Source organism: Narcine bancroftii, chromosome 4, assembly GCF_036971445.1.
Source record: "Narcine bancroftii isolate sNarBan1 chromosome 4, sNarBan1.hap1, whole genome shotgun sequence".
Taxonomy (NCBI): domain Eukaryota; kingdom Metazoa; phylum Chordata; class Chondrichthyes; order Torpediniformes; family Narcinidae; genus Narcine; species Narcine bancroftii.
In genome coordinates this window covers 269,570,621-269,589,992 of record NC_091472.1, presented here as the reverse complement: position 1 = coordinate 269,589,992, position 19,372 = coordinate 269,570,621, and the positions used below count along the sequence as shown (strand labels likewise).

The window sequence follows — 19,372 nt, the reverse complement described above, 5'->3', positions numbered from 1 at the left end:
TGTTGGGTCCAGGAAAGGTCCTCTAAGGTGACGACTCCCAGGAATTTAAATTTGCATCGCCTCTTCACCTGTAATCTCTCAAGGATCACTGGATCATACACCTCTGGTTTTCCCCTCAAAGTCCCCAATCAGTTCCTTGGTTTTGGAGACATTGAATGTGAGGTTGTTTTTTCACCATTTTTTAATCTCCTTACTATATGCTGACTCATCGGCCCCACTCACTACCATAGTATGTCAACAAATTTATAGTTGGTGTTATTGTGGAACCAAACCACAGCCATAGGTGCAAAGCGAGTAGAGCAGGGAGCTAAGAACACAGCCCTGTGGCATGATTGCAGTCAAAACACAGAAATGCTGGAGGAACTCAGCAGATCTCAGCGGTTAGTGCAATCCATAGGAGATTAAGATTAAAGGGCCTGATCCCTTCTTTAAGGTATGGGAAGAAGCCAGCAGGCAGCTGAATAAAAGTAGTAATAGGAGAGGGAGTACAGATCAACAGACAAAAGGTGATAATCAGATATGGAGGAGGGCAGAAAAGGAAATGTGAGAAATGGCAAGAGGAGGAGTGGGGTTGTCAGTGCATGAAACCATGGACAGACATGTCAGCGGTGGACCAGCAATGGGATCAGCAGCTGAAGGACCTACAACAGGCTGCAGGCAACTTAATATGGGGGTAATCCGCACGGGATGTGGGCTGCTAAAGACTGGCACGCAAGAACCAGTTATCGAAACCAGGATTCGAGAGGATACTGAGGGAAAGAAGAGCTCCCCAAAGACCTTGGGTAATGAAGGCTTCCTGATTGTATCAGAGGTTTGGATTTGGAGCTCAGGCTGTCATTGGATCAAACAGGAGTCAGTGAAGCTGTGAGGCTCTGGGAGCACTGAAGGCAAACCCACTGGTATTCAGTAACTCTAAAAGTACTTTCTTTTCTTTTTCTTTCTTTTGTACTGCAAACAGTGCCGGGCAACACTATGGTCAACTCTTTCTCTACCTTCCAGCAGGTAGAAAGAAATTTTGTGTAATATCACATATTCTGTACTATTACATGACAATAAAGGTATCTTGAATCTCCTAGAAGCTGATGGAGAAGATATTTTGATGAGACACAGCACCCTTTCTGTAACTGGATTCTGGACTTCCTAATGGAAAGACATTATTGTCCATGTTGGCGGCAGAACGTCGAGCATCGTCACACTGAGCACTGGCGCACCTCAGTCCATTCCTGTTCACACTACAGGCCGACAACTGCAATGCCAGATCCAGCTCTAACAAAGTCATCAAGTTGCAGATGGCATGACAGTAGTTGGCCTTATCAGCAACAAGTCGAAATACAGAGACGACGTGGAAAATCTTGTGAAATTATGCGAGAATAACAACTTGAATCTCAATGTGTACAAGACAACGGAGATGATTTTGGACTGCAGTAAGACTAGGAATGACACACCATCCATTACACATCAATGTAGTAGTGGAGAGAACCAAGTTCCTCAGTGTCCAGTTAAGAAGTGACCTTTCCTGGACACACATCTGTCATTTGTCAGGACGGTGCAACAGCACTTCATCAGAAGGCCGAGGCAGACAAGACTACCAGCTACCTTTCTGTCAACTTTCTCCAGAAGCTCCATAGAGTGTGTCCTGGTCTGCTGCCTCACAGTGCAGTACGGTTGTTGTAGAGCATTGGATCGGAGGTCAATCCACAGGACCACAAGAGTACCAGAGAAGATCACTGGAGTCTCTCTCCCTTCCCTTGATGCATTTTAATCAGGATCATTGTTCAAAGAGGGCTCGACAAATCAGGGAGGACCCTCACTCACAGAATCTTACAGCTCTCCAGTCAGAAAAAAGATACAGAAGAATCCAAGCCAGAGCCACCAGGCTGAGGACAGCTTCTTCTAATGGGCAGTGAGAATGCTGAATAACTGCTTAAAACAATTATCTGTGACTCTAGAATTTAAGAATAATGTTTATTTTAACATATTCATGTGTACATATCTATATATATATATATATATATATATATATCTTCTGTCTCTATGTGTGTTACTTCTGTATGAGCATTTGACACTGTTCTGCACCATGTACTAGAAAAAGCTGTTTCTTCAGGTTGTACTGGTACAATCGATTTGACAAATAAATGAACTGAATAATGCGGATCGGTGTGTAGTCCCTCAGCCTAACCCTTCTTCAGATTCAATCATAAGCTCCTTGGTCTTGGTGCCACTGACAGCAAAATTGTTGTTCTGACACCACACAATCAAATTGATCTTCATCCTGCATTTGACTCATCATTTCCAGTTATTCTGCCAACAACAACAAAAAGCAAGTTAACAACAGTTGATGTGCTTTATGACATCCATAGTGTATTTGATCAGATACGCCATCAAGAACAAAGTCCATAGAATAATAGGGGCCATGTCACTAAGAACAAAAATGAACTATGACATAGGAAACCAAGAATAGTACTGAAAAATTGTTAACTAGACAGAGAGTGTGCAAGTGAATTCCTCAAAGGTCATCACTGCCTTTCTTAATAGATCTACAGTGTCCTCCATAATGTATGGGACACAAACTTTTTTTTTCCTTTATTTGCCCCTGTGCTCCAGTTTTAAATTTGTAATCAAACAATTAACATGTGATTAAAGAGCACATTCCAGATTTTATTCAAGGTGTTTTGGTTTGACTATGAAGAAATTACAGCACTTTTTATACATAGTCACCTTAATTCAGGATACCATAATATTTGGGACACAGCAATTTTATGCCAAGTATATTAAATTTAGTACTTTATTGCATATCCCTTGCATTCAATAACTGCTTGAAGTTTGTCATTCATAGATATCATCAGGTGCTAAGTACCCTTTCTGATGATGCTCTGTCAGGCCTTGACTGCAGCCACCTTTAGCTCCAGTTTGTTTCAGGGGTTTGTCTCTTCAGCTTATGGAAAGGATGTTTAATTGGATCACTTGGCCATTCAATAATTTTCCAGTTTTTAGCTTTGGAAAAACTCCTTTGTTGCTTTAGCAGTATGTTTGGGATCATTGGCTTACAGTAGAGATAATGCGTCGTCCAATAGGTTTGAGGCATTTGTTCAAATTTGAGCAAATGTTTCTATACACTTCAGAAACATCAGCACTTACATCATCCATGAAGATATGCCCAAGCTATAACACCAATTCCATAATGTTTCACAGATGAGGTGATATGCTTTGGATTTTAAGCAGTTCCTTTATGCCTCTACACTTTGCTCTTGCCATTACTAATACTGGTTATCTTGGTCTCATCTATCCACCAGATCTTTTTGAAGAATTATGCAAGCTCTTTTAAATACTTCTTGACAAACTGTCATCTGGCTATCCTGTTTCTGTGGCTAACCAGTGGCTTGCATCTTGCAGTGTAGCCTCTGCATTTCTGTTCATTAAGTCTTCTGCAGACAGTAGTCAGTGACACATCCACACTTGCCTCCTGAAGAGTGTTTATAATCTGTTGGATAGGCGTTTGGGGATTTTTTTTTCCATTATGATGAGAATTCTTCTGTCAACAGCAGTGGAGATCTTCCTTGGCCTACCAGACCCTTTGTGATTACTGAGCTCACCTGTATACTCTTTCTTCTTAATAATGTTCCAACCAGTTGATTTTGGAAATCCAAAGGTTTGGGCAATGTCTTTTACTGTTTTATTGTTTTTCAGCCTCATAATGGCTTCTTTGACTTCTATTGGCACAACTCTGGCCCTCATGTTGAAAAATGGCAACCACAGATGCTAAAGATGATCAAAAGCCTAGAAGCAATCCAAGTTCTCTTATACCTGCAATGAAGCAATTAAACATATCTGAGTAATTACAAACACTTTTTAAGCCAAGTGTTCTAAACATTATGATGCCCTTAAGTTGGGGAACTATGCAAATAAAAAAGTGCTGTAATTTCTGCAGGGTCAAAGCAAAATGTATACAATACCCTTGAATAAAATCTGGAATGTGCACTTTAATCACATGTGAATTGTTTCATCACAAACTTAAAACTGTAGAGCACAGGGGAAAATAAAGGAAAAAACTGTCCTTGTCCACTATTAATGGAGGGCACTGTGCATTAAAAGGTTTGGACTGGATAGTACTGGGCTCAATTTCCAAATTTGCAGATGAAATAAAACCTGGAGGCAAGAAAATATGAGCAGAATAGAAAAGAATTTCAACAGTCTACGGCCATGATGATTGTATGGGCAGATAGACGGCATTTGAAATTTTATGCTGAAAAATTTTACATTTTGAAAGGGGAAAGCCCAAGGTTCGAAGAAAAATACAAGAAGGATTTTGACACACACTTTGTGGAAAGTGGCAAGTGGTAAAGACATTCATTAAGACACAAGTTTCTCGGCTTTATAAATTGAAGCACAAAATACCAGTGCAACTTATTTCTGATGAACCTTGCCAAAACACTGATTAAGTCACAATGCAACAAGTTCTGGACACCATATTTTGGAGAGCAGAAATAATTTACTAAAAATTAATTCTGGAAATAAGTGTATACACAAAGCTGCTGGAGAAACTCAGCAGCATCTATAGGAAGTAAAGGGTAACCAAAATTTTGGCCCTGAGCCCTTTATGAAGATATGAGCAAAAAGCAGGCAGGTATCTGAATAAAGAGGTGTTGGGGAGAGAAGAGGAAGGGGTAGGGGGAGGAGTGCAGGCCAACAGGTTACAGGTGGATATAGGTTTGAGGGTAGAGAAAAAAAGGTGGAGGTAATGAGACAAGGAGTAACTCTATAAATGGAGAGCGAAGTGGGTAAGGATCTGGAGGAAAAGAGACAGATAGGGAAAGAGAGAGACTTGGGAGATGAGTTTAACAGAAACTGGAGGTCAATATTAATCCTGTCTGTTTGGAAAATGCCTGGAACATTAGATGCTGTTCCACCAATTTACTGGTATCCTTGGTTTGGCATCCTATAGATGCTGTGTGACCTGCTGAGTTATTCCAGCACTTTTGTGTACTGAACTATAATCATAATTTCTGCAGACTTTCCTGATTAATTTCTGTGGATAAGAGACTATTTCCTGGAGAGACTGGAATATTTAGGGTTATCTTAGAACAGAAGGTCTAATAGAGGTATATATTTAAGCAAAAATCAAGAGAACATATACTGTTGGGGTGGACTTCCCTATTGATCTGCTATTGTTCTTTTGGGGAATTTGGCTATCATGAATGTTGACTTCCCAAAAGTAAATCTAAATTTATTAAAACAGCTTTGGCAATAGCCAGGAAATGTATAGAGGCAACATGGAAATCTGATTCCCTCTTACAAACTGATCATTGGAATATGGAAATGCAAAGGTGGATACCCCCTGGAGAAAATTACTTATAATCTTAGAAATGAAAGCTACATGTTCATAGCTATTTGGCAGCCTTATTTGAATTATTTAAAAGCCCAGATAGTTTAGTCCAGTGGTTCCCAACCTTTTCCTTTGCACTCACATACCACTTTAAGTATTCCCTATGCCATTGGTGCTCTGTGTTTAGTAAGGGATTGCTTAAGGTGGTATGTGAGTGGGAAAGGAAGGTTGAGAATCACTGCCCTAGACCCAATTAAAGTGGTATGTAAGTAGAAAGAAAAAGGTTGAGAACTACTGGTTTAGTCTATTAAATATTATATTTAATAAACATCCCTTATTAGTAATTTAATATTTTTATTTCTTTTTTGATTGTATTATATGCTGATGCCAGCTCTTTCCCCTTCTTCTCCCACTCTGTCCACTCTTTCTTTTCCTTTCTCTTAAGGTATGGAGGGGCTAATTCTAGGCTTAATGTGCATTTTAAAGATTTTTTTGTACATACATTCATTGAGTCCTTTTTGAGTTCATATATTATTTTCTTTAAAATTAAAATATAATAAAAAGAACATACACCATCAACAACAAAAAAATACTCTTATCACGGAGTTAGAAGAATAAACACTACCAGTAGGAAAATCATTTTTGTTTCCCCATAGCAAGTGCTGAAGGTAGAAGTAAAAAGAGAGTCAACTGAAACAATCAAAAGGAACAGAAAAAAGTATCCAAAAAAAAAACCAAATGGCAGTGTTATTGGGAGTAGATGCAAATTAGATTTGCAAAATTACTCGTCAATGGAGTCCCTACAAATTTCATGACCTGTTAACATTATATAATGCTACATTTTACCGTGTTAAGTCAATAGAGCTCAATTTACTTGGTAGAACCAAATTCTTAAAGGAGGATTTTTTAAAAATCATAAAATTCTAAAGAATCATAAATAGAAGTCAAAGGTGAGTTCCAAGGCAACACTGAAAGATGTAAGATTTTATTTTTTTTTTGTAATATTTTATTTTTCACACCATAAATCACATTAACCATGATACACACTTTTTCCTTTTCACACATATACAGTGCCACTTTCTCCCCCCCCCCCCCTCCCATCCCACCCTCCCTACCTCCCCCCTCCCGTCCATTTAAGGTACAAAATCTAGGATACATTAAACCAGTCAGACAATGTTGTCAAGATTTTATTTTAATGAAGTATAAAATACTGTTTGTTCATAAACAAGAGTCAATAAGCAATTGAATACAATTGAGCTGATTAAAATTTCATTATTAATGACTAATTAATTGCATCTAATTGTATAATTTATTTTAAAAAGGTTATGGTATGTTAAAGGAACAATCTACAGATTTAAAAGAGTAAACATTGGAAATACTCAGCAGGAAAAGGAAGAATGATTTTTTAAAAATGCATGGGCAAGGTACGACATTAGTTTCACAATCTAGATATGCAAGTACACAAACTACAAAATATTAATGCACAAAGAGACTGGGAGAGCACAAGTCTTCATTTCAACAGAATTTGTTCTTGAAGGAGAATATAAAATAAGGGGACAATTTTAAACTTCAGGATCACACATATTAGAGAAAGAAACTAGTAACATTTCCCATGGCTCTTGACAATTAAAACATTCAAGACCGAAATCAAAAGATTTTGCTTTGCAAAGCTATCAAGGACTATGGACAAAAGACAGATAAATTAGGTTGAGGTATTAATCAGTCATTATCTAAATGAATGGTAGGTCAAATTTGAGAGCCTTAATGGGCTACTCCTGCTTCAATGCAAGCTGACAAATCAAGAATGGAAAGTATTGGAGGGTTCTGTAGCATTAATATTGAATCAGTTTGTGGCAAAATAAAAGAAATTGATAATGGAAAATAGCCATGAAAATGAAAAGGGTGATAAAGACATATCTACATCAAAAACCACTTTACAAATTACATCTGTTTATGTTCTACAGCTGTGTTGTTTATTTCTGCAACAGATATGGTTTGTGGTAATGTTATAATGTAAAATACAATGTCTCTATGTAAAGTATAAAAATATTCCAAACTTTTGCAATTCTAAAGTTTAAGCATAACTATTCATAATGCATTCTAAATTAGGATTTCAGAATCTACAGTGCAAACCTGGAAGATTTATTTTCCATCTCAGTATTCCACAAATTACTCATTATCCTTACCATTTCATTCAATTACTGAAGTCATGATATTCCACTGAATGAAACAGTATCAACTGTTTTCAAACAGATCCCCAATTTGTTACCCTGCTAAATTTTGACATACAAAGGATGATGTACCCAAAGACACATGTTCACCCAAGCAAAAGCATTTTCGGGAAGAAACTATTGCTCACCACCAGGAAATGGCAAAAAAGAAAATTTAATCAAAACTATGTCCTATATCAAACACATTTAATCATTATCCTATTGATTACTTAAAATGTCTTAGTGCTTGGCTTCCATTATACAAAAACTTTGAACAAATTAATGCAAGCAGCAAAATGAGAATTAAAAGAATAAAATGAATCCTGGAAATAAATCAGTTTGAATAGAATTCATCAAGGGATGGCACGGTTAGCACATCGGGACTTGGGTTCAAGTTCTATGCTGTCTGTAAGGAGCTTGTACATTCTCCTAACATCTGTATGTGTTTCCTCCGGGTGCTCTGTTTTCCTCCCACCATTCGAAACGTACCAGGGGTTTTAAGTTAATTGGGAGCCATGGGCTCGTGGGCTGAAAGGGCCTGTTACAATGCTGCTTGTCTAAATTTAAAAGTTGAAACAAAATCTCTGTTGCCTCAGTATTTTCAGCATTTTTATTTTATTTCACATTTTTAGTACTTGTGTATTTCTATTAACAAAAAGCTTGAACGTTAGAAACTAAACTAAAATGCAAATGCAAAGTGTATAACCAAAACAAAAGGCACAGATCAAATTACATGCACTGCTTCCGGTTTAGAAGAATCTTCTCACTGTACATTGCAATGCTGTAGATTCATACATCACTTACTTGTATTGAGCTTCGACTCCAAATGGCTTACCAGGGAGATGATGGCAGAATCGTGCTCTCAATGTCATGTGAACCTAAAATCCAAAGTAAAATATAATAATCATGCTATGAATAACGAGAATTGCACAAATCTACATATTTGATTTTGACAAGAGCCCATTTAGCTTTCACTTGTAATTAACTGAAATGCAAGTGGTCACCAATGCTTACCAGAAAACAAAGTTTAAAATCAAAGTTCAAAGTTCAAATTAATTGTCAGTATGCATCCATGAAAACATATTCCATCAGAATTGACTTATCAGCTGTGCAAACTGTACTCAACAAAAAGGATATGTATTAAAAAGAGAAATTAACAAAGAAAGAGATGTACACAAACTGAGCACATACAGGAAAAAAAATCAGTTTTTATATATTCAGTGCAAAGTAAGAATCCTAAAATAAATCTGATTGTGTTTGTTATTTAGTTGTCAGATGGTGGATGGGTAGCAACTTTTCCTGAACCTGTATCACAGCCATGACTTCACAGCAGGTGGCTATTTAAGATATTTGCTTTGGAAACTGACAAGAAAATCTCTTGGAAGCCAGCACAGCATTTGGAGGCAAAAGCAATGAGATGTTTATCACCTTCCAACTTTCAGTTTGAAATAAGAGAAATAATCTTAAATGCGTATCAATTACAGGCAAGATAGTTATATGATCCAAATCACAACAAATAGCAGTGGTCATTTAGGTTTTACAACTGGTACTTATACTTGCTGACCCAGTTTCAGACATCTAGAGGACAAGTAATGCAGAAAACTCAAAAAATGCTTGAATGCAAAATGAATTTATCACATTAAAATTAAAAAAAGCTACATGTGTCAAGAAATTATTTTCACCACAAATTCAACAGGAGTAAATTTTGTACAATGTCTCAGCATTTGGTAGGACTTTTTGAATTTCACAAGGGCAAATTTCTGCAACTAAAATGATCCTATTGCACAATTATTTGGACTATTCATCCTTACACCCTGTCCTCTGCAAGGACTCCATCCCTTACTCTTAATTTCTCCTTCTCCACCGCATCTGCTTCCAAGATGAGGTCTTCTAGTCCAGACCCTCTTCCACATAAGTGGCTTCTCCTCCACCACTATTCACTTGGCCCTCACCAGTATCCCCTCCATTCCCTGTTCATTTGCCCTAGCCCCCCCCCCCACCCCTTGAAACAATAAACACAGAATCCCCTCGTCCTCACCTACCACCCCACCAGCCTACACATCCAACACATTATCTGCCGGAATTTCCAGCACTTACTACAGGATCCCACCACCAGACAGATTTTTCCTTCTCCTTCACTCTCAGCCTTCTGCAGGGACCGCTCCCTCCATGGCTCCCTTGTGCACTCTTCCTTCCCCAGCCATTGCCCCCCCCGCCCCCAACGCATGGCACCTTCGACTGTGGTCGTAGGTGGTGCAATACTTGCACCCACACCTCCTCCCTCACCATGATCCGAGGTCCAAAACAGACCTTTCAGGTGAAGCAACATTTCACCTGTACCTCCAAAGAACTCATTTACTGCATCTGGTGAACTCTTTGTGGCCTTCTCTGCATTGCAGATTAGAAGATCGCTTCACCCAGCACCTCCTTTCCATCTGCAACAAAAGCTACCTCCCTGTAGCCAACAATTTCAATTCGGAGTCACACTCTCAAGCTCCCATGTCTGTCCATGGCTTTTCACACTACCCCACCCTGAACACCCACAGATCTGAGGAACAAAACCTCATTTTTCGCCTGGGCTCCCTCCAATCCCAGGGCATGAACATAGAGTTCACTGCATTCTACTAATAAGCTTGCCCTTTTCCCCCTCTCACCCCCCCCCCACCTTGAACTAGTTATTCCAGTTCCTATTTCCTTTCTCTCTCCACCTAGCCTAGACTCCTCCCCCCTCTCTACCTATCAACTCCTACATTCACCACCCCCTCCCCCCTTTTGTTTGGGCATCTTTCATGTTCCCCCACACCTTGATGAAGAACTCAGGCCTGAAACGTTGATGATGTATCTTTACCTTTACTACATAAAGGCACTGTTTGACCTGCTGAGTTTTTCCAGCATTTATGTGTTTTTTTTCCACTTAACCACGGTGTCAACAGAATCCTGTGTTTTACCATTCTATTGCAGGGGTCACCAGTATTGATCAAAACAGCTAAATTAATGATTGATGGCATTGTTAAAAACAAAATCGTGAAATATTTTATTTGTACATGATCAGGGAATTAAGTTGAAATCTTCCAATAATAAAGATTTCACCATGAAGGAACTGTTACACAAACATAGATCATTTGAATGAAAGGGAGGAGCATAGAAATCATCAAAAGCAAACATTTGCTGAATAGTTAAAATAATTATCATACAAGTGGGTGCAAAATAATGGCACAGCTCAAACTGGATTACAACTGATTAACAACTTTCCTTTAGACAAATTGTTTAAATATTTAGGAGCCCTTTATATAGCGTTACCCTGCTATGACATTTCCGAAGAAATATCTCAATGAGGCATTCTTCCCAAAAATATTGGATTTCTATGATAAATTAACGATTAAAATGATTATTTGCTCGAACATTATTTTTAAAGCACTATTCTTTTTAATTCCATGATTCAAGTAATAACATACAATAAATGTTCTTATAATCTGCCATTTTCACGGACTGGCATGGAATTGCTCTTCAAATAATATCCTGACTGCTCTGCAGGGATACAAGAATTTCTACTTATCTTGGTTTTGGAACAGTTAATGGATGCACAACTGGTTTCTCTGCCACCCGCCACCCCCCACAACACACCCAGAGTTTGCTGCATGATTGTGGTCCTCAGATGTGGTGATTCTTGCAATGAAATGCCAACCTTTCAACCTCTTGAGAGAATTCACCTTGGTTATTCTGACTGCAGTCTGCATTCCTTTACAAGCAGATGCTAAGCTAGCATTGGAGGATCTTCAAGCCATGATCAACAAGCATTTTATGGTTTATTTGAATGTCTTCTCAGTCATTGCCAGGGATTTAAATCAGTTTAGCTTAAAGAAGGTTCTCCCCAACTACCATTAGCATGTGTCCTGCAACACCAGGGGAATCGAACTCTACTATACGACTAAGAAAATCTACACTTACCACACTCTCACTTTTGAACAACCACTTGGCTATGCTTCTCCTATCTACATAGAGAGGATAGAGGTTGCTTTTTTAAGGCACCGCCTCATGGAGATGTCCTTGATAGAATGAAGTCTGGAGCTTATGATGTCGCAGACCAATTAATAACCCTCTGGAGTTTTTTTTTCTTGTCCTGAGATTTGGCACCTCCATACCAGACAGTGATGCGACCAGCCAGAATGCTTTCTATGGTATGCCTGCAGAAATTTTCACGAGTCTTCAGTGACATACCGAATCTCCTCAAACACCTAAAAAAGTATAGCCATTGGCGAGCCTTCTTGTGATTGCATCTACTTTGGAGGTGCCAGGACAGATCCTCGGAGATGTTGAAAGCCAAGAATTTCAGGTTCTTTACCCTCTCCATTACTAAGCCCTCGATGAGGACTGGTTTGCATTCCCTTGACTTCCTCCTTAAGTTCACAATCATCTCCTTGGTTTTGCTAACGTTGAGCGCAAGGTTGTTGGTGTGACATCACTCAAAGAGCTGATTTATCTCCATCTTATACACTTCCTCATTGGTGTTTATGATTCTGCCAACAACTGTGGTGTCATCGGAAAATTTGTAGATAGCATTGGAATTGTGCCTGCCCACACAGTCATGGGTGTATAATAATGGTCTTTGGAAGAAGAGAAGCTTAATGACTGTCTGGAGACAACTAACGGACATTTTCAAGTACTTGCTGACAGACTTGAATTAATATTTAACAGTTGTCACTGACTTCAGAAGATGCACAGATGACTGTATTCCTACCAAGGCTATCCAGGTGCACCATAACCAAAAGCTATGGATGAACCAAGAGATCATTTGTTGAAGGTGGTGTTTAAAATCAGATAAAGTGGAGATGTACAGAATGACTAGATAAAATAACTGGAAGGCCTTTACCAATGAAAAAGGCAATTCAGACAAAGACAGAATCTCAGCAGTTGTGGCAGGGTTTGCATGCCATCACATCCAATAACTGCAAACATTTCGCCCTGATAAGCTCAATGTCTTCCATGCTTGCTTCAAAAGGGATTTAAAAAATGATGCACCCTCACAAACTCTCAGCAAATTTATGTTCCCAGTTTTTGAGGCTGATACGAAAAGAATCTTCAGGAGGACAAATCTTTGGAAAGTATCGATCCCAGATAATGTATCTGGCCATGTCCACAAATTCTGTGTTAACCAACTGGCTGGAGATTTCAAAGATGTTTTGAACCTCTTGTCGATACAGTCTGAAGTTGCCACCTGCTTCAAAAGAATATCCATTATTCCAAGATGAGCAACATGACGTGCCACAAAGACTCTCCCATAGTCCTCTTCAACAGCAGTTATTAGAGTGATTACCAAAAAAAGATAGGGATCCATTGAAACTGTCATCTTATAGACCCATATCACTTTTGAATATGGACTATAAGTTCGGCGGGCAGCAACCTCCTTTGAAGAAGACCGCAGAGCCCATCTCACTGACAAAAGACAAAGGAGGAAAAACCCAACACCCAACCTCAACCAACCAATTTTCCCTTGCAACCGCTGCAACCGTGTCTGCCTGTCTCGCATCGGACTTGTCAGCCACAAACGAGCCTGCAGCTGATGTGGACATTACCCCTCCATAAATCTTCATCCGCGAAGCCAAGCCAAAGAAGATAAGATTATTGCCAAAACCTGGGCAAATAGATTGGCAACTTATTTGCCTAAATTAATAAACACTGATCAATCTAGCTTTGTACAGAGAAGGCAATCGGTGGACAATGCATGTAAATTGTTCAGTATTATACATTTGTCACTGTGGAGAAAAACTTTGACAGACTGGAGTGGGACATTTTACGTAAAGTGCTGAAAGAATTTGGACTAGGACAACATTTACTAATTGGGTTTGAGCTCTATATTCTGAGGCTAAAGCAATAACTAATAGTCAAATTTCATCGGCATTCCCAAGTCCAGATCTAGCAGACAAGGTTGTCCATTATCTCCAGCTCTTTTCCTCCTGGCTATTGAACTGTTAGCAGAATCTATCTGTTTAGATCCAGATATAAAGGGTTTCAGGATCATTTAGGAAGAACATAAAATCAATTTATTTGCTGATGATCTTATGATTTTTACAAAAATTGCAATCTAAGTTTGAAGATTTTGGGATTACATTGGGTGATAAAGTTAATTGGGACAAAAGTGAAGTTATGCCATTTACGAGTGGGAATTATGAACAAATAAAGAGAAATTCTCAAATTAAGTGGCCGCTCAATGGGATTAATTATTTAGGTATCAAAGTACATAACAACTTGCAGAACTTATACAAGCCGAAACATCTTCCCTTGCTTCGGAAAATTGAGAATGATCGTAAATAATGGATGACCCTCCCAATAACTTTGTTTGGAAGGATCAACTGTATTAATGTGAACACAATATTTGTTTTCCTTTTTCAGTTTGCCTGTTTCTATACCTCAGAGATTCTTTCAAAACCTTAATAAATGCATCAGAAAGTTTCTGTGGAAAGGTAAGCCTTCCAGAATGTCTTTTGATAAATTAACTTGGAATTATGAATTGGGAGGATTAACATTCCTGGATTTAAAAAAATATTTTCGGGCAACCCAATTGAAGTTTGTCACCTCCCTCTTCGACAGAGGGGGAAAGTCTTCATGGGTAAAATTGGAGTTGAATAAGGTTGGTGAGACGATAGCAGAAAACCAGATATATATATATGCACGCACATATGCGCGCACGCACGCACGCACGCACGCACGCACGCACGCACGCACGCACGCACGCACGCACGCACGCACGCACGCACGCACGCACGCACGCACGCACGCACGCACGCACGCACGCACGCACGCACGCACGCACGCACGCACGCACGCACGCACGCACGCACGCACGCACGCACTTAATTTTAATAGAATTCTAAATTATTACCTGGAGCTAAAGAAGCCCTGCTATTAAAGCATATAATTATAATATGGAATAAAATTAATGGTCAAATTGGGGACATAGGTGTTCTTTCACCTATAACACCCTTGGATTAAAATACGTTAATTCAATTAACGATTGATAATAAAATCCTAGACACTTGGTCCTAGAGAAGGGTCAAGTGCATTGAGGATTGTTATGAGCATGGACAATTTATGACATTTGTGCAAATTAGGGATAAATATGGAGCTTTAAATACATCTTTTTTTCCTGCTAGCTTCAATTAAGATCTTATTTAAGGGACAAATTAGGTCCAGCACTAACCTTACTGTAATGTAGTGAAATTGAGACTCTAGCTCAAAAGGAGAACACAAAAAAAATTATTTCAAAACTGTATTCCTTGCCAAGTCAAGATAAAGATAGGAAGCAGATTTGGGTATAGAAATTGATCCATTTTGCAGGTCAACACAATTACTGTAAGGTATCGGCAGGTGCCATACAACTTCTTGCATCAGCTATACCTCATTCCATAGAAGTTACATAAATTGAAATTGGAAATATCAGACCAATGTTTTCGATATGGTCAAGAAATGGGTACTTTCTTGCATTCAACTTGGTGATGCCCTAAAGTGGGGCCTTTCTAGGAAGATTTGTGTAATCTCATGTAACAAAATTACTGGAATTCGATACCTTCAGATACCCGAATATTTTTATTGGGGAATTTAAAATACGCAAGACCAAAAATGAGGGTCTCGAAGTATCAATTAAAATTTGTTAAGCTCACTTTAGCAGTGGCCAGGAAATGCATAGCAGTTACTTGGAAATCTGATTCCCAACTAGGTTTAGCCCTCTGGAAGATAGAAATACATACTTGTATTGCCCTGGAGAAGTTCAACTATAACCTGAGAAACAGGTATTTTTAAGAATATGGAATTCATACCCTGAGTATATCATGCTAAATCTTTTAATGATTTCCCCCCTCCTGTCTCTTCCCCACGCCCCCCCCACCCTCAACGGCACTTGCAGCGCCAAGTATCCTAGATAAAACCAGTTATTTGTCCTTTGGTGGAAGTAGGGTTTATCCAATCTTTTATTTTTTTCTTATTGTTTCTCTTCTTGATTCTTTGGGGAGGGGGGAGGGTTCCTCTAATTTTGTTCTTTCTCTCTATTATCTTTTTCTCCCTTTAGTTCAACATGGACATTTAATTTGCATTTTTGTAGTATAATTGTAATTTTTCCTTCTTTATAATGATTGAATCACATGTTGACTTATTTTTTCTCACTTTATTATTATTTTGATATTATGGCTATTGATGCTTTACTTTTTGATTATTCTTCATTTCACTGCATATTGGCTGGTGGAATGCGACTACAATGAAGTGTTTTGAGAAGTTGGTTATGGAGCAAATCAATACCCGTCTCAGGAAAGACCTGGACTCACTTCAATTTACCCATTGTCATAAAAGTTCAATAATAATGCCAACTCACTGCCTCTCCACTCTGCATTAGATCACCTGGACCACAAAAACATTCATGTCAACGTGTTGTTCATTAGACAAACAAAACTTGTAATCTAACTCTAGGGACTGGGACTTTAGTTGTAGCTTTGCAACTGGATCCTCTATTTCCTGATGGGCAGACCCAACACTACAATTGTTGACCAATTAATTGGAAATGATGAGTCCCAATCTAGGATGGAGATAGAAAACTGGTTGCATAGTACCAGAACAACAATCTTGTTCTCAACCTAAGCAAGACCAAGGAGATCATTGTGGACTTCAGGAAGGTGAAGCTGAGGGAGAAAACACCAGTCTTCATTGTTAGGAAAGCTGTGGAGAGGGTTAGTTGATTCAAGATCCTGAGAAGCCACATATTGGAAGATCTCTCCAGTAGCCAAAACATCAAAAACTGGCATTCAGCATATCTTCAAATATTCCATCAAACTTCTACAGGTGTACTGTGGAAAGTATACTACTGTTGCATCATAATCTGGTTTAGTAATCTAAGTGCCCAACAATGCAGAAGGTTGCAAAAAGCAGCAAAACTAACCAATTCCATTACAGTCACTGTCATTTTTTTCTTGCACCAAATGCAAATATAAATATTTATTTATTTATCTATCCTTTTATATTTATTCTCTTTTTTCTGACTTGGCATTTTGTGGCAAGTTAATATATAGTGCCCTCCATAATGTTTGCGACAATGAGTTCTTCCACCCTCTCCTCCCTTACTTTGTCCCAGTGCTTCACAATTTTAAATTTGTAATCAAACACTTCATGTGTAATTAAAGTCATTCCAGATTTTATTCAACATTATTTGTGTACATTTTGGTTTGACCATAGAAAAATTACTACACTTTTTATATACGTGTCCCTTAATAATATTTGGGACATTTGCCTTCACAAGTGTTTGTGAATAGTCGGTTATGTTTAATTGCTTCATTGGAGCAGGTATAAGAGTGGCTAGGCTTGTTTCTAAGCTTTTGATCACCTTTGGAGTCCATAATTGCCATTTTTCAACACAAGGAACAAAGTTGTCCCAATGAAAGTCAAAGAAGCCATGATGAGACTAAAAAACAAATAATAAAACATTAAGATATCACCTAAATCTTAGGATTAACAAAATCAACAGTTTGGAGCATCATTAAAAAGAAATCGAGTACTGATGAGTTCACTCATTGCAAAGCGACTAGAATTCCAAGGAACATCTCCACTGTTGATGACAGAAGAATTCTCATCATAATGAAGAAAAATCCCCAAATGCGTGTCCAACAGATTAGAAACACTCTTCAGGTAAAAGGTGTGGATATGCCAATAACTATGGCCCCCAGAGGATTCCATGAAAATACCAAGGCTACTCTGCAAGATGAAAACCATGGTAAAGATCCTGGGAGTTCCTTTACATCTCCACACTTTGCTCTTGCCATCACTCATCTGTCTTCAAGACTAATTTTCCCAGAATTCCACAGTCTTTCAAATATTTTTCGACAAATTGTAATCTGGCCATCCTTTCTGTGGCTAACTAATGGTTTTCATCTTGCGTTGAAGCCTCTGTATTTTATTTCATGAAGTTTTCTAGGACAGTAGTTATAGACATATCTACATCTTTCACCTGAAGAGTGCTTCTGATCTGTTGTACAGGCTCTTGGGGATTTTTCTTCAATCTAATTCTTCTGTCAACAGCAGTGGAGGACTTCTTTGGAATACCAGTCCCTTTGTGATTACTGGGCTTACCAGTGTGTTTTCTCCTTAATGATGTTCTATATTATTAGATTTTGGTAATTCTAAGGTTTGGATAATGTCTCTGTTTTATTTTTGTTTTTCAGTCTCAAAATGGCTTTTTTGACTTTCATTGGCACAACTCTGGTCTTCATGTTTGAAAATGGCAACTACAGACTCCAAAGATTATTAAAAGCTTAGAAGTAAGCCTAGCTCTCTTATACCTGCACCAGTGGAATAATTACAAATACATGAGTAATCACAAATACTTGTGAAGCCATATGTCCCTAACATTATGGTGCCCTGAAATGGGGGAAACTATGCTATAATTTCATATTGTCAGATTAAAATGTATACAAATAACTTTGAATACAATCTAGAATGTGCACTTTAATAATGTGATTTTTTTTTAAAACTTTATTTAAAATAAAACCACTTAGCAAACATATCACAATATTTCAAACTTAATCACAATACATGTGGTATTTTATTGGAAAAGTAAAGAAATACTAAAAATAGAAAAGCCTATATTAATCTTCCCCCCCCCCCACAAATGAAAGAAAAGAGACAAGAAAACCACAATAGGAACACTTCACTTTCTGAAATCATTAAAAATATAAATATAAATATATATAAGAGAAAGGAAATGTTCGAGATTCATTTAAATTTTAATACCAACAGTTTGTAAATATGGGCTCAATATTTTCCAAAATACATGATATTTATCTCTTAAATTATAAGTAATTTTCTCAAATGGAATACAACTCCAAGCTACTGCATTCCATCTATCCATTCCCAAATCAATATCAGGCTTCAAAGTTATAGCTATATTATTGCCAAAGCTATTTGAACAAATATTACTTGATACATATTCAATTTTAATTTAGGTTTCATCCCTCTAATATCTTCCAGTAAAAATATAGCATTGGATCCTATGGAATTTTACTCCAGTATTCGTTCTAATAAATAATCAGTTTGAAGCCAAAAAGGTTTAATTGTGCAACACTGCCAAGTTGAATGCAAAAAAGTACCAACTTCTTGTCCACGTACAAAACAAAAATTGGAATACATATAGTTAATATTATGCAACTTTTGTAGTGTTAAATGTAACTAATGAATAAAATTATATTGAACTAACTGATATCCTACATTTATTGTACTTTTCATACTTGCTCTACATTTCTGAATCCATCTACATTTAATTCTACCTCCCATTTATTTCTTGATTTATGAATGCCTCCTTTTTGAGCCTTTTGTAATAAATCATACATCTCTGAAATAAATTTCTTTACATTTCTCATACATAATAATTCTACTTCTGTCTCCACTGGTAATAGTAAATTTTGACCAAAAATTTCACAAAAAAATCTCTTAATTTTCTAACATCAAAATGTTGTATTTTCCAATATCTTAAACTTTTCCTTCATTCTACAAAAAGTAATAAATTTCCCAGCTTCAAAACAATCTATAACTTCCTTAATACCACAATTTTGACAAATTTTTAATAATTTAGTTTCCATAGAGAATGGAATAAATCTATTTGAAAGAGAGATGTTCTTCCAGACATTAAACCTTTTCCTCCAATCTCTTTATCAACTTTATTCCAAAGTTCAATTAAATGTTCAGGATGAATGTTTCTCTATTTGCTATTAACAATCTTGCATTCCATTTATAAATAAAATGTTGTGAATCTGTTTCTCTTATTTTATTAAGAGCTATATTCACCCATGCTGGAACATTATTTAAC

The 19,372-nt window shown here is 37.6% G+C and overlaps 1 protein-coding gene across 5 annotated transcripts in view; it reads right to left on the bottom strand.

Moving 5' to 3' along the window:
- orc4 (origin recognition complex, subunit 4) overlaps positions 1–19,372 on the bottom strand; it is a 100,140-nt gene that overhangs the window by 68,802 nt on the left and 11,966 nt on the right. For all 5 annotated transcript variants that reach the window (XM_069934991.1, XM_069934994.1, XM_069934995.1 and 2 more), the window contains one exon: positions 8,338–8,411. In XM_069934991.1, coding sequence (XP_069791092.1) covers positions 8,338–8,411 — 74 coding nt within the window. The remainder of the gene's footprint in view (positions 1–8,337; positions 8,412–19,372) is intronic.